Genomic DNA, 14061 nt, shown 5'->3' on the forward strand with positions numbered 1-14061 from the left:
TGATGTATAAATTAATCTGTTACACTGGAAGTAGAGAGCAACATTGTAAAATCATTTGCAGATTAAATTATTCAACTTTAATTAGAGACAACTGCATTTAGTTTGAAAGTTTCCAGAATTTCCAGAACTTTCTCCCATTGAAACACTCACAGATATTTTTCTTTTTAGCATACCATAGTTTTTATTCATTTTCATCCTGAAACTGTTTAACATGGCGGCATTAGGGTATACCTTTCTATACCCTATATGTGCGTATGACATGCAACAATGTGAGCAAGGAAGGATGATAACTAAGAAGTGCATCCTCTCGTAGTGTCTAAATACATTTCTACAAAGGATATGGGTCCAAGATAAGACAAAATGTAAAGTATTTTAGTCGATGTTGCTGGATTTTCTTACGAGATTTCCTGGTGAACACATGGTGACTTCCGTCTCAGAGCAATAGCTAGGCATAGAAGGTTTTGAGTTTTTCCACTTGTGGAGATTTGAGTTTTAATTTTGAATTTGACACATTTCCCCATTTTTATTTTTGGTATGACTAGTCAATATTCCATTGATGAGGGAACCCTTAAGCCACCCAGACTCTCAGAGAAAGTTCATTCAGGTACAGAGAGAAGATGGAAGATGGTTGCTTTATCCTAAGCCAGAAGCAGAAAGTCACTGAACTAATTGACAGCATGGAGATACCAGAAGCAAATCCAGTTGCCACATCTATTATGACAGACTTTTTAAAGAACCAGGAGGAAACAAAGCCATTGCCTGACAACAACAAATACAGTTCAGAATCTGAATACATTGCAGCCACAGAAGTTAACATGCCCAACTTCCTCAACCATTCTTCATAAGGTATGGTTTCCAGACCCTTTATCGTCTTGGTCACAATTCTCTGCACATCTGCCTGGGAATATGATTCTTCAAGATCTTTGAAGGTACAGTGGTACCTCTACCTACGAATTTAATGCGTTCCAAACGCACATTCGTAAGTCGAAAAAAAGTCGAATCCCATAGGAATGCATTGGGAGAAAAAATCGAAAGTCGAAGCAACCTTATCTAAAAATTCGTAAGTAGAAAAAATCCTATCTAAACCGCATCCAAGATGGCGGACAGAGCGCCGTTCGTAAGTAGAAACATTCGTAAGTAGAGTTATTCGTAAGTAGAGGTACCACTGTATATGTTATCATGGGAATACATGAACCAGCTTTGTAGGTTGATCTCTATGCCCCAAGTGTCATAAGAACTCAGGGCCAGGTTTTAAGTAAGAGATGCTCTAATGCTAGTTTCACGTGATTTGGCAGTATGGCAGATAAAGGCACTTAAGGTTTGTGATGAAGCACGGACCAATTCTACTCGTAGGCTACTCAACCCAAATACCCTTATTGAACAGGGGTGTTTAAAAAAGGGCTCACATTGCACACACAGGTATGATAAGCAACCCAGGAACTTGTGAGTCTTAGAAACGTGGCAGAGCACAGAGCTGGTGGGGCATGGGCGATGTTGTAAGCCCAACAGCAGGAGTAAGATCGAGGTCTTTTTGAAAAGTTCCAGGGGGTGGCTGGAAGGTGAATCTCTGCAGGAGACTTGTGAAGAAGAGGAAGAGCTCCATTTTGGCAAGAGTCTCACCTAAACATGCTCTCCGTCCTGTAAGGAAGCACAGGCAGAAGGAAAACTGGGTTTAGCAGTTGTTTAATAACATCCCAAATTCTTTGAAGCAGACCAAAATGTAGAGATAAAATAACAGCTCATGGTGCCCATCTTAAAAGAATTATGAGCTCCAAATACGAGCCATCCTGAATGCTGAAAGCTGGGGGAGAGGGGTGGGAATCTTTTTCAGCCTGTGGGCCACGTTCCCTGGTGAGCAACATTGCAGAGGCCACACACCAATGGTGGCCAGATCTGGTGGCAGAAATGGCCACAGCAACTGATGTGATTCTTTCCTTTGCACAATAGGCTACATTCCAGGCATGTAAAACATCCCATTGCAGAAATACACAGGGGGGAGGGGAGGTTACCTGTGGAGAAAGGCATGAAAGCATCTCTCTTTACGAATTTTCCTTCAGAGTTGAGAAAATGCTCAGGGTAGAATTTATGTGGTTTCTCCCATTGAGATTCATCATGCAGAACAGAGGACAGCAATGGTATGATGTATGTCCCCTGTAAAAGCAAAGCAAGAGCTGTTTTAAAATAAAGCATATGTCTCTGGTACAATAAATATTGAGTGCAGGAGAAATGAGATATGAGTTCATCTGAGAAATGTCTTTAGTTTGACAAACTTTAACGTACAAACCATGATCTCCCACCAGAAATGGTGTGTTTTCCAAACTTGTTCTCCTTCCCATTGAGATCTCCTTAACGGGTTGAAGCTGATGCCTGACAGCTTCCAAAGGGTAGATTGCATGCTTACAGTGCAATCCTATACAAGTCTGTTGAGATGTCACCCGCATTGATGCCCCATGGGGCTTACTCCCAGGAAAGCCTTAAAATATATTGTAACTAGTAGCCAGCCGTTCAATCAAACTGATCACCTTTGGAATGAAGTAGCCATTGAGGGTAACATCTGTAGCCGTGGCATGTGGCAGGTTGGTTGGGACAATATTGGCAAACCTCTGGATCTCATGGACCACGGCATCTGTATAAGGCATTTTTGTTCGGTGTTCAATTCTTGGCTGAGAAGATCCAACAACCTTTGCAATTTCTTCTTGGACCTTTACTGGGGAAAAGAAAAAGAAAAGCATCAATTTTTCTGCTAAGACTATCTCTTTGACTTTGTCTTATGTCTCTCAAAATATTAATCTCTCCAGCATAGAATTGCCATAAACTGGTTCTCCAGTTCCCAGGACTCACATATTTAATCTCTAGAATGTGATACAGGTATTTTTTTAAACAGGACAAACATTTTAGCCAATAACCTGATATACTAAAGGTAAAGGTAAAGGGACCCCTGACCATTAGGTCCAGTCGTGACCGACTCTGGGGTTGCGCGCTCATCTCGCATTATTGGCCGAGGGAGCCGGCGTATAGCTTCCAGGTCATGTGGCCAGCATGACAAAGCCGCTTCTGGCAAACCAGAGCAGCACATGGAAACGCCGTTTACCTTCCCGCTGTAGCGGTCCCTATTTATCTACTTGCATTTTGAGGTGCTTTCGAACTGCTAGGTTGGCAGGAGCTGGGACCAAGCAATGGGAGCTCACCCCGTCACAGGGATTCGAACCGCCGACCTTCTGATCAGCAAGCCCTAGGCTCAGTGGTTTAACCACAGCGCCACCTGGGTCCCACAACCTGATATACTGATATGCCTGATATACTGATGGAGAGAAATTCATCCAGGATCATCATTAAAATATCACCACTGGGAATATCCTGAAGTGGTATCTTTTACATATAAACGTAGAAAACAAAGATTTCAGGATCCTACAGAACCAGACAAATTTTGGAGAAAATATGGGCAAGAGTTAATTGGAGAAAGAGCATTTGGACTGGAAGCTGGACAGGAAGCGGAAGATTCAACAAAGGTACAGGCAAAAGAGAAATAAATAGGGAACAAGATGGCTTTGAAAATTCTAACTTGAAAAGTAAATATGCAAAATAATAAGACTAAATGAATAAAATTGAGCATGTTGTAAGGAAGTTAGACTTGGATGTTATATGTGTCCAAGAAACTGGGGAAACTATTAGCTTGGAAAATAAAGAAGAAACAAATAAAAACCTACATTAATGGAATAAATGTAGGAGATAGAGTTGTGGAAAATCGGGGGGGGGGGTGCGCGATCAATTTGTGAGTTTTTCTAGAGAACCGTATCAAGGCAATTGAGGTAATGTAGAAATTGGTAAATATTTAGAAGACAGCAGACTACTTAAGATACCAAAAGATAAAATGTCATTTCTGAATAGACCTGTCACAATGATTGAATTGCAGCAAGCAATTCTACAGGCAAAATTAGGGAAGGCACCTGGACCTGATGGACATATTAGCGAATAGCTTGAAAACTGTATTAAAAGAGGTGATCCATCAAGATCAGGCAGGATTTTTTCTGGGAAGACAAATGAAAGATCATAATAGAAACATGACTGATGTAATAGAATATTTAGTAGTGAGAAATGAAAACCGGGAAGCTTTAATGTTTTTAGAGTCCGAGAAAGCATATGATAAAGTCTCCTGGGACTTTATATGTTTAACGCTTTGGGACATATGGTGTTTTTTTTTGGGGGGGGGGACATCACACCTAGAAAGAGACCTGTTAAACTGTAATGTTAAAGGGATATCTAAAGGATGAACAAGTGGAATTTTCAATGATGCTCTGGACAATAGATATTGGTAATAATATAGAAATGGATGCATGGGAAAGTTTATCGAACATGGATATAAAATTTACAGAATGTTATAGTTTAAGAGAAAACTATATGGAAATGTTATATAGATGGTACCTAACCCCTAGTAGATTGCCTCAAATGTATAAACCCAAAATGCATATGTGCTGGAAATGTAAAGAGAAAGAAGGTATCTTTTTCAAATGTGGTGGTCTAGTAATAAGGTTAAAGCTTACTGGGAAATGATATATGATGAACTAAAAAAGATGTTTAAGATGTTTAAGAAACCAGAAGCTTTTCTTTTGGAAATTATGGGATCAGAACTATCTAGAAATTTATTTAGTATAGAATATTTAGAAATTTATTTATGTATGCAATTTATAGAAATTTATAAAAAAATATTTATGTATGCAACCACAGAATGTTATTTGCCTAGAAAGCCGCTCCACTTCCCAGTGGGGCGGGGTTGCGGTGGACCATGTGACCACCCACTCCCCTCCATTGGCTGGCCTAAACAATTATGAATGTTTTCATTCTTTAATTGTTACATATAACTGAAATTAAGATATCTCAGAATAATGGGCACCAACCCAATGAAAAGCACTCACTCTGAATTTCAGGATATTTCATCATTAGTAACAGTCCCCAGCGCAGTGTGGTAGAAGTGGTCTCCATGCCAGCAGCAAATAAGTTGGCCACAACAGTTTTTAAGTTTTCGTTGTGGAAATATGCATTCGTCTTGTTCTTCTTCTCCTCCTGGGTTGCAAAACATATGAACTGGTTAAAACGAATGGAGTGAGAAAATTTAATGTGCAAAGATAAAAATGAATACCTGACAGGACCCGATGAGCCAAAGTATCATTGCACATCACCCCAATCTCTAAGTAGTGAGGAGAGATCCCAGGTTTTCCAGACTATGCCATCGTGATGGCATAATGTTTGTTTGTTTGTTTGTTTATTTATTTATTTATTTTAAAACAATTTTTATTCATTTTCCAATAGAAATCTTCCAATTATTACCAAATAACATAAAATCATATCAAATCATATACAATATTACCAATTATATATTCCAAGTTCAAACAAATTTCAAAGGTAGGACTCCCCATGTCCTGGGTTTCGGAGATAGTCTCTTTAATTTGTTTTATGCTTTCTTGTCTGTTGATTTCCAATTTCCAAATTCTGATTAACTGTTCTTGTCTTCTCAATCAGTCGCCAGTATGTCACTCCCAATCTTCTTTTAACAGGTCTATAAGTCTGATGACCACACTGGGGGGGGGGTTATTTCAATATTTCCCTCTGTTAGATTATTTTAAAAGACAGTCCTCTCTTGGTGGCCCCTCCTTCTGCTGAAAGTCCTGGGCTTCCATCCAAAGTTAAGAATAACGGCTCTTTGATCTCTTTTGATAAAATGATGTTTTGAATGTGTCCAGTAAATGCAATTCGGTGAGGGTATACTGTACATAATAAACAGTAAGTTATATAGAAATTGTTCTAGCTCTTCTTTGCACTCCATGTCCCCCCACCATTTTTCCTGAGATAGACAATGTGGTGCCCTCCATATTTTGGAGATTGCAACTCCCTTCAGCCTCCCTGTTGGAGAGTAACACCGATAGACTTGCTGGTTGTAATTACTGCCTGTCCCGCTGGGAGCCAGAGGGGAGTAAAGAGAGGAGGGAGTTCTTCCAATTGTTCTTTCAATAGTTGCTGCATGACACCAACCAGCAGTGGGGTGTTTTTCAGGATTTTCACTATACTGAGCATTCCTAGCATTTTTTTCTCTCACAAAGGCGCAGACATGCAGTTTCACATCACAATCAGCAAATTCACAAGTGAGGCAGAGGATCAAAAGCAGAGGGAAATAACATTAAAACTTCTTAGCTGTTTAGAAGCTTTATTTGATACATATGTTTAAATGATGCTTTTCAACAACTTATATTTTCACTATTACTTTGCTCCATATTTTGTGACTTTTAAATCTATGTTGGAGCTCTCTCACTAAACAGTACTTGCCCAAAACTTGGATCTTAGCATCCAATAATTCTCCTTTCTACCATTCCCCCCCCCTCCCGCTTTCATACAACACCTACTCTCCGAAATGGCCCTCTTGCCTATCTAAAAGTAGCTCAGCCTCAGACTGCCGTGAATTTGCAGCAGGACAAACTAGAAACCAAAAAAGAAGATAATTTTTTAAAAGAGAAAATATAAAGTAGGAGAAAGGATAATAATTCTAAGCTCTTTATCTATTACACCTTAACCCTTATTCCAGACCCAGTAGAGTGAACCCTCCCAGTTCCCACCTCTTTCCTCAGCTTCCCACCCTGAGGGATCCTCTCTGCATCTCACACAGATCCTTTAATCTTTGGTCCATCAACTTTCTGTGGGTATCTTCATTTATCCAAAATATGTAACTTCAAAAAACGAAACATACATATAGATAGAACTTACAGAGAACTAACAATGATTAAAAGTCACAGGAAAAGCAAGCTAAGAAAAACTAAAGAAAAGGAAGAAAATGAGTCTTCTGCATCTCTGTCTGCCAATTATGTATATAACTACAGTACTATTCAAAATATTCAACAGCTTCTTTTATTTCTTTCATCCCTTCATACAGCTGTAAAGCTGTTGTCTCCCATTTAGGCAGGGAAAAGTCCAAGTCTTTCCCCAAAGGTTCTAGAGATTAATTTCATCTGCAATTGCCTCCCTGATCAAATCTCTCCAAACTTTCTACACATCTCATCTCTTAACTGTGCTAGCTGTTCATTAAGGCATTCATATATATATATATATATATATATATATATATATATATATATATTCAAGAAGCAATGAAGGAGTCAGTTATTTTTGCCATGATTTATGAGACAACCCCCCCCCCCCACTTAAGCGTCTCAGTTTTGCTGCACTTGTGATGCAGATAGAATTCACTTTTGTTTCCCAATCAGCATAGCACGGGAAAGACAGGAAGAAAACGGTTTTACAGGCAGTGTAGACTGAAAGTTAAAAGCAAATTCAGGCCTGTATATCTGCTTTAACTTTTCAAATCGATCAGTAATTAGTTTAAGCTTTTAGAAATAATTTCCAATTTGTTATTTAGATCTTTGTTGTCACCTGTTTCCTTTTCTGGGTGCTAATTAATTAATAAACAGATATTCCAATTCATATTCATTTCCAATCTTAGTAAATGGTCAAAAGAACTGAAGCCCTAATTTTAGGCTGATTATGCAGTGCCTGGGCCAATCTTTTTTCCTTGCTGTGAGATGCCTCTCCACCCTCAAAGTCTCCTATCTCCTCCGGTGTGAATAACGCCTTCTTTTGAGCACATGAGGTTCTATCCCCCCCCTTGTATCAAAAGGGGATCTGGCAACCAATATTTATGACTTGATTACCTCTCATCACAACATAATGATCTATAATTGCATATTTTCTTGATCTGGTTCCCCCCCCCCCCAGAAATGCAGGTGAGCCCGGAACCTTTGCCCCTGCAGAGGCAACTTCTGTAACACATTAACAATGGCTGACTATTGGGAAATGGAGGGAAGTATGCCAGGTTGGTCCCTTCTGAAGTGAGACTTCCTGACCACTCCTTAAACATTCACTGCAAACACGAATTGAAAATGTCAACGTTTATTCTGCTCCAACTTAAAAGACTCTATTACCTCTTGCTGCTGGATAAGAAATGAGTCAATAAAGCTCCTCTGGTCATTTTCATCCAGATCTCTGAGGTGCTTTATGAAGGTGGCATTTATGAAGGCAAACAGCTCATCTTTGTTGCGAAGGACAGTCTTACGAGCCCCCAAAAGAAAACCAAGAGCAGGAAACATGTTATACAGCTGAAAAGATAAAAATGTGGAAAAAGAAAAGAGACATTAGGAAAGCTCAGTGCTGTTCTCTCAACAGCGTCTCTCAAAGCATGGCTGCCCAAATACAAAACAAAGCTCTTGAATGGTATTTGGAATGGGGGGCAAGCTACCTCAGGACAATGTAATTTATGTGCAACCCCGGGATAATAGGCTATGATGGTTCTCCTCTGGAGGTTCATCTTCAGAGAGGGAGATCTGCCCTTCGAAGCCCCCCCCCCCCGAGCCATCATGGAAACAACTATCACTTTTTCTTCCTTGAGTCCCGATGGCAGTGAGGCCGGAAAGGTTGTGCGCAAAAGAGGCTTTGTTATAGTTACGGGATGATTGTACTGTCTGAGTTTTCTACATATTTTGAATCACCACCAGGTTTCTCAAGATATCAATACTGTATTCTGTGTTTTGTAGTAAATCCTGAACAATATTGAACAGGTTGTCCTGCTCACTTTGCATACAATGTCATTACAATCAACTGTTTGTTTTAATTGGAAAAAATAGATTACCGTGACTGAAGAGCTTCCGAAAAGCTGGACATTTTCATTGATCAACTTCAGAAGTCTTATGTATGTGGGATCTTCATAATCAAATCGCTTGTCTAGTAGTATGGCCACTATAATATTGGCAACAGCTGCATTCATAATTGTGGTGGTCTCAAATGGGTTTCCTATACATAAATATGACAGTTAAACAAAAATATTCTGATGAAATTCCAAGTATGGAAAGGGCATTGTTTTCAAGTCTGCACTTTGTTGCCTTAAGTCTCTACTGGCAGCTTACCTATGTGTAGACCTCATTTATGAAAGAAACTGATCCTAATTACTGCTGGATGTGGCCATAGCTGGGCTAAGAAATGCTTGGAAGTCACAGGAGTTACTGCAGTACAATCTGCACATTACAGGAACAGACCAATTGCAGGGAACCCTGGGATCTGTACTTCTGGAAGTTAGGAATATGTAACACGATACTCTTGGCACCTTTAAACTATGGAAGTGTAGCTATGCACCAGAGGAAAACACCAACCCACCTTCGTAGGATTCAAATTTCTTTATCAGGACACTGCATTCCTCAACAATTCTATCCTCTATGGTCCTCTTTCCCATTCCGTAGTCCCGTAATGTGCTTAAAGCAAACCGCCGCATCACTTTCCAGTTTTCACCATTAGACAGAATTACACCTGAAGAGATGGGAAGAAAGGTTTCGTGTCTGCATGGCCATTGAATACAGAATCAATAAATTATGGTCTGCATTTCCTCCATGGAACTGAGAATGGATCCCAGCTATTCTCTCATTCAGACTCAGACTTCTGAGCTTTGACAAAGTAGCTGGCAGCTGTGCCATCAGAACATGACCTAAGAACACATTGATCAATATTATGTGTTGCAAAGTGTAGAATAGAGGGTGGTTAGTTCATGTCAGGGGTCCCAGCAGAATTCAGCTTGTTACTTTGTATTCCATGGATAGATATTATGCCTTCCTTCCTTTCTCCTTTCTGTATAATCTGGGCCAGAAAATGGTCAGTGAGTTTCTCCTTGGTGTGTGCCATTACTTTTCTGTGTGACTATTATTCACAATTCTCCTGTCCCATTCTCCCCAGCTCTACAATGTGACTGTTTGGAAGAAGGTGGGAATGGGAAAGGTTTGCTTCAAATGTTTCTTCAACAGAGGCCCACTGATCCACTGAAAGTCAAGACCAAAAAAGGCTGAGCTGGTCTACTTTTTTAAAAATTTTAGCTTGATCTGCAGAAATCCACAGGCGACACTTTTTGTGAAACAATCTCAGCCTAATGCCTGCAGATACTCTGTCAATGTCAAAGGCACTAAAATTGTTTTAAAAATTCACAAGGATTTTCCCACAGGAAACATTGGATGTTGCTGACTTGCTTTGCAAGCACTCATCTTACAAAACATTTCTTGGGAAAGGATTGTGTTCGCCTGGTGGGACCTGTGAGTGTTTGCAAGCATTAGCAGTTCCAATAGAAAGGGAAGTGCCTCACCAAAGCCTTGCGAAAGCTCATGAAACAATGGAACGATGGGTCTGTCTGCAAATGCGTCCGCCTGATTAACCAGAGCCTCCTTTACTGTCTCATATCCTGTCAACACCACAGTTTTCTGGGGTCCCATTTGGATGCTGAAGACAGGGCCATATTGCTTTGACAACTGCAATTAAACAGAAGAAAAAGTGAGAAACAGAGTTCTGGCATACCCCAAAGAATATATTAATGTAAATCATCTCTGACAGAACCAAGATTGCATTAGCTTGCACATTTACCTAAGAGTAAGGACTATTTTATACACTCCATAGAATCTAGTAGCACAGTTTGACTGTTCAGTTTTTTTTCAATAACTACTATTGAACTTGGTAGAAATATCTTCCATGTTATTGTGCCTTAGACTGAGCTGAAAACATATGCCTTAAGAATAGTAATTTTGTGGAATGAATTCACTTTTTGTATCTTTGCCAATCACCATGCAAAACAGAATCCAAATAACATAATGATAAAGTAAGAGCGCATTGTCTATGCCACAATGGTCTTCAAGACATTTGCTACTAATAGCTGTAGCTTCAACAGTGCTGGACCCATAATACAGCAGCTCAGCCCTTTCGCCCAGTTCAGGAGACTCCACCATGGGAGCAGGACCGGGGTGGGATAGTGCTAGAGTCCTCTCTAGTCAAGTTGCATGGGTTCAATTCAAATCAGTTTACCCCCAAGGATGTGAACCGGCTGCTTGGATGAGTGAAACTCATCACATGTCTCCCTGATCCTTGCCCTTCCTGACTCATAAAAGCTCTGCAGGGTGGTGGAGGCTTTCCTCTGTTAAGGAGCCTTCCTGGACCCACTGAAAGTGGTGGTTATAAAACTGCTTAGTAAAAAAAACAAATCTTTGGACCCAGCCAATATTGCCAACTACCACCTAGTCTCAAATCTTCCATTCTTGGGCGAGTGGTTGCTGAACAACTCCAGGCATGCCTGAAGGAGGACCAGGAGGATGGGGACCATTTGGATCCCTTCCAATTGGGATTCAGGCCTCATCATGGGACTGAAACTGCCTTGGTTGCGCTGGTCAAGGATCTCCGGCTGGCTAGGGACAAAGGTGAAAGCTGTTTCCTAGTTCTGCTGGATCTTTCAGTGGCCTTTGATGCCATCGACCATGACATCCTTCTGGACTGTCTAGAGGGGCTGGGAGCTGGGGGCACTGTTATACAGTGTCCGCTCCTTTCTCCTGGGCTGTGTTCAGAAAGTGGTGTTGGGGGATGAGTGTTCAGGCCACTGGGCTCTCACTAGTGGGTGTGCCTTAGGGTTCCATCCTCTCCCCCATGCTTTTCAACATCTATATGAAGCTGCTGGGAGACATCATCAGGGGGTTTGGGCTGGTGTTTATCAGTATGCGGATGATACCCAGCTCTACCTCTCTTTTAAATCAGAACCAGTGAAGGCATTGAAGGTCCTGTGTGAGTGTTGGGAGGCGGTTGGAGGATGAATGGTGGCTGACAGATGGAGGTTGAATCCTGACAAGACAGAAGTAGTGTTTTGGGAGGGGAGGTAGCGGGCAGGTGTGGAGGACTGAATGGGATAACTGTGCCCCTGAAGGACCAGGTGTACAGCCTGAGAGTCATTTTGGACTCACACCTGTCCATGGAGGCGCAGGTCAATTCTGTGTCTATCAGCTCCATCTGTTATGCAGGCTGAGACCCTACCTGCCTGCAGATTGTCTACCAGAGTGGTGCATGCTCTTGTAGCTTGGACTACTGCAATGTGGTCTACGTGGGGCTACCTTTGAAGGTGACTCAGAAACTACAACTAATCCAGAATGCAGCAGCTAGAATGGTGACTGGGAGCGGCTGCCGAGACCACATAACACCGGTCTTGAAAGATCTACATTGGCTCCCAGTACGTTTCTGAGCACAGTTCAAAGTGTTGGTGCTGACCTTTTAAGCCCTAGGTGGCCTCGCTCCAGTATACCTGAAGGAGTGTCTTCACTCCCATCGTTCAGCCAGGGCACTGAGGTTCAGCTTCGAGGGCCTTCTGGTGGTTCCCTCACTGCGAGAAGTGAGGTTACAGGGAACCAGGCAGAGCACCTTCTCAGTAGTGGTGCCCGCCCTGTGGAACGCCCTCTCATCAGATGTGAAGGAAATAAACAACTACCCGACTTTTAGAAAACACCTGAAGACAGTCCTTTTTAGGGAAGTTTTTAATGTTTGATGTTCTATCATGTTCTTAATCTGTTGGGAGCCGTCCAGAGTGGCCGGGGAAACGCAGCCAGATGGGCGGGGTATAAATAATAAATTATTAATAAATTATTATTATTATTATTATTATTATTATTCAGTTGCAGCAGCACAAATATTTGCTAGGAATGCTCAGGAAACCAGAACAAAATAGGCAGTTGTAAGGATAAAAGTGATTATACATTTAATGGCACCTCTCAAATCTAGTTAAGAAAGAGGAGGTGGCTGGGCTAAGCAAGGTTTGCACCGGAACTTTTGCATCCTTGAAAATGGAGGCAGAGTCAAATGTGATTTGACACCAGACACTCCCAGACACCTTGTTCAAATTACCAGTTATAAATTGAAACTGGGTCCTATGACTATTTATTGGGAAAGATAAGAGGATGTTCTGTAACACACAAAGGGGATGTGAGATTTATAGGCTCTAAAAGAACAAAATGTATAATAATAATAATAATAATTTTATACCCCGCCCATCTGGCTGGGCTGCCCCAGTACCATTTAGTCTTGCCTTGGGAAGAACCAGGATCTTTACCTTTAGCATGGTTTTGTAAGGCCTCTTCAGATCCATGATGTGGAGATTCCCAATGACAGGTAAAGGCCTCGGTCCTGGTGGAAGATTTTGGGAGCTCTTGTTCCAGAAAATGCCCAGTTTCAAAACAACGGTAATCATAAGGATAAAGAGGAACAACGCTGGAATCGGCTCTGTCCAATCCATTTCGTTTCAGCAAGCAATTTTTTGTTGCAGTGGTTATAATGAAACCTACAGTGCAGTTTGGCCAAGGATGATGTCTTGCAACTGCAGTGAGCAGCATATATATTATGCTAGGTACTGTCTCAAACTAATCATTAAACCATTATTAAACTCTCTTGAACCTGGCTGCAGACCTGCCACCCAGATTATGTGTAAGATTAAGCTGTTGCAATGGGAGTAAAGGGCAGCAGTATGGACTTCTGGTTTTTTTTTTAATATATTTTTTATTAATCCTTTTTTCAACAAACATACAAAATACAACACACATCAAAAACATCAAAATACAAAATACAAAAATCAAACAACATCTAACAGAAAAATATATCATTTCTCATCCATTTTAATACTCATTGTCTTCAGGCTTCCCCAATTCCCTACTATCTGATTTTCATTTTTATAAACTTCTATAGCAGTTTCTAAATCATCTTTCTTTCCCATCATGTAATCCCTTTAAATCTTCCAAATTAATTCATCTTCATATCATTTACCCTAATTTCAAACTTTTAATCTTCTATTGTTTCCCTAATGCCTTAACCTCTTTACTTTCCTGGATATTCAAACTCTAATTATCGAATACATTCCCTATATACATTTTAAATTTCTTCCAATCTTTTAAAACTTTGTCATTTGTCTGGTCCCGGTATTTACTCTGAGCAAAGAGCGAAGATTATTGTGAATAATGTGGTATCAGACGAGATAAGAATTGAGAAAGGAACAAGACAAGGGTGCCCACTCTCCCCCCTGTTATTTATTTCTGTCCTAGAGGTTTTGCTGAATATGATAAGGAGCGATGAAGGAGTCAAAGGGATTACAGTGGGCTCGAAACAATATAAGTTAAAGGCCTTTGCAGACGATTTAGTATTGACTTTGCAGAATCCCGAACAGAGTGCAGTGAGAGCACTGCAGATAATTCA

General features: G+C 40.7%; 1 protein-coding gene across 1 annotated transcript; it reads right to left on the reverse strand.

Annotated features, from left to right (window-relative positions):
- Positions 1-62: 62 nt before the first annotated feature.
- Positions 63-13198, reverse strand: LOC132591136 (cytochrome P450 2K1-like). The gene is made up of 9 exons (XM_060272292.2): positions 12929-13198; positions 10160-10322; positions 9190-9339; positions 8669-8829; positions 7965-8138; positions 4914-5061; positions 2523-2707; positions 2010-2151; positions 63-1638 (listed from the first exon to the last, which is right to left on the reverse strand). Exons 1-9 carry the CDS (start codon positions 13109-13111, stop codon positions 1451-1453), a joined length of 1494 nt encoding a protein of 497 aa, XP_060128275.1. The 5' UTR covers positions 13112-13198; the 3' UTR covers positions 63-1450.
- Positions 13199-14061: the final 863 nt, after the last annotated feature.

Source organism: Zootoca vivipara, chromosome 3 (genome assembly GCF_965207765.1).
Source record: "Zootoca vivipara chromosome 3, rZooViv2.hap1.1, whole genome shotgun sequence".
In the NCBI taxonomy this organism is placed as follows: Eukaryota; Metazoa; Chordata; class Lepidosauria; order Squamata; family Lacertidae; genus Zootoca; species Zootoca vivipara.

What these genes read in the sequence shown, in the direction of transcription:
- LOC132591136 (XM_060272292.2), bottom strand. Translation starts at nt 13,111, where the DNA reads ATGGATTGGACAGAGCCGATTCCAGCGTTGTTCCTCTTTATCCTTATG. An exon ending in GAAATTTGAATCCTACGAAG is followed by an intron (nt 8,830 to 9,189) that starts GTGGGTTGGTGT and finishes ATTTATGTATAG; the next exon opens with GAAACCCATTTGAGACCACC. An exon ending in GAAATATCCTGAAATTCAGA is followed by an intron (nt 2,708 to 4,913) that starts GTGAGTGCTTTT and finishes TCTTTTCCCCAG; the next exon opens with TAAAGGTCCAAGAAGAAATT.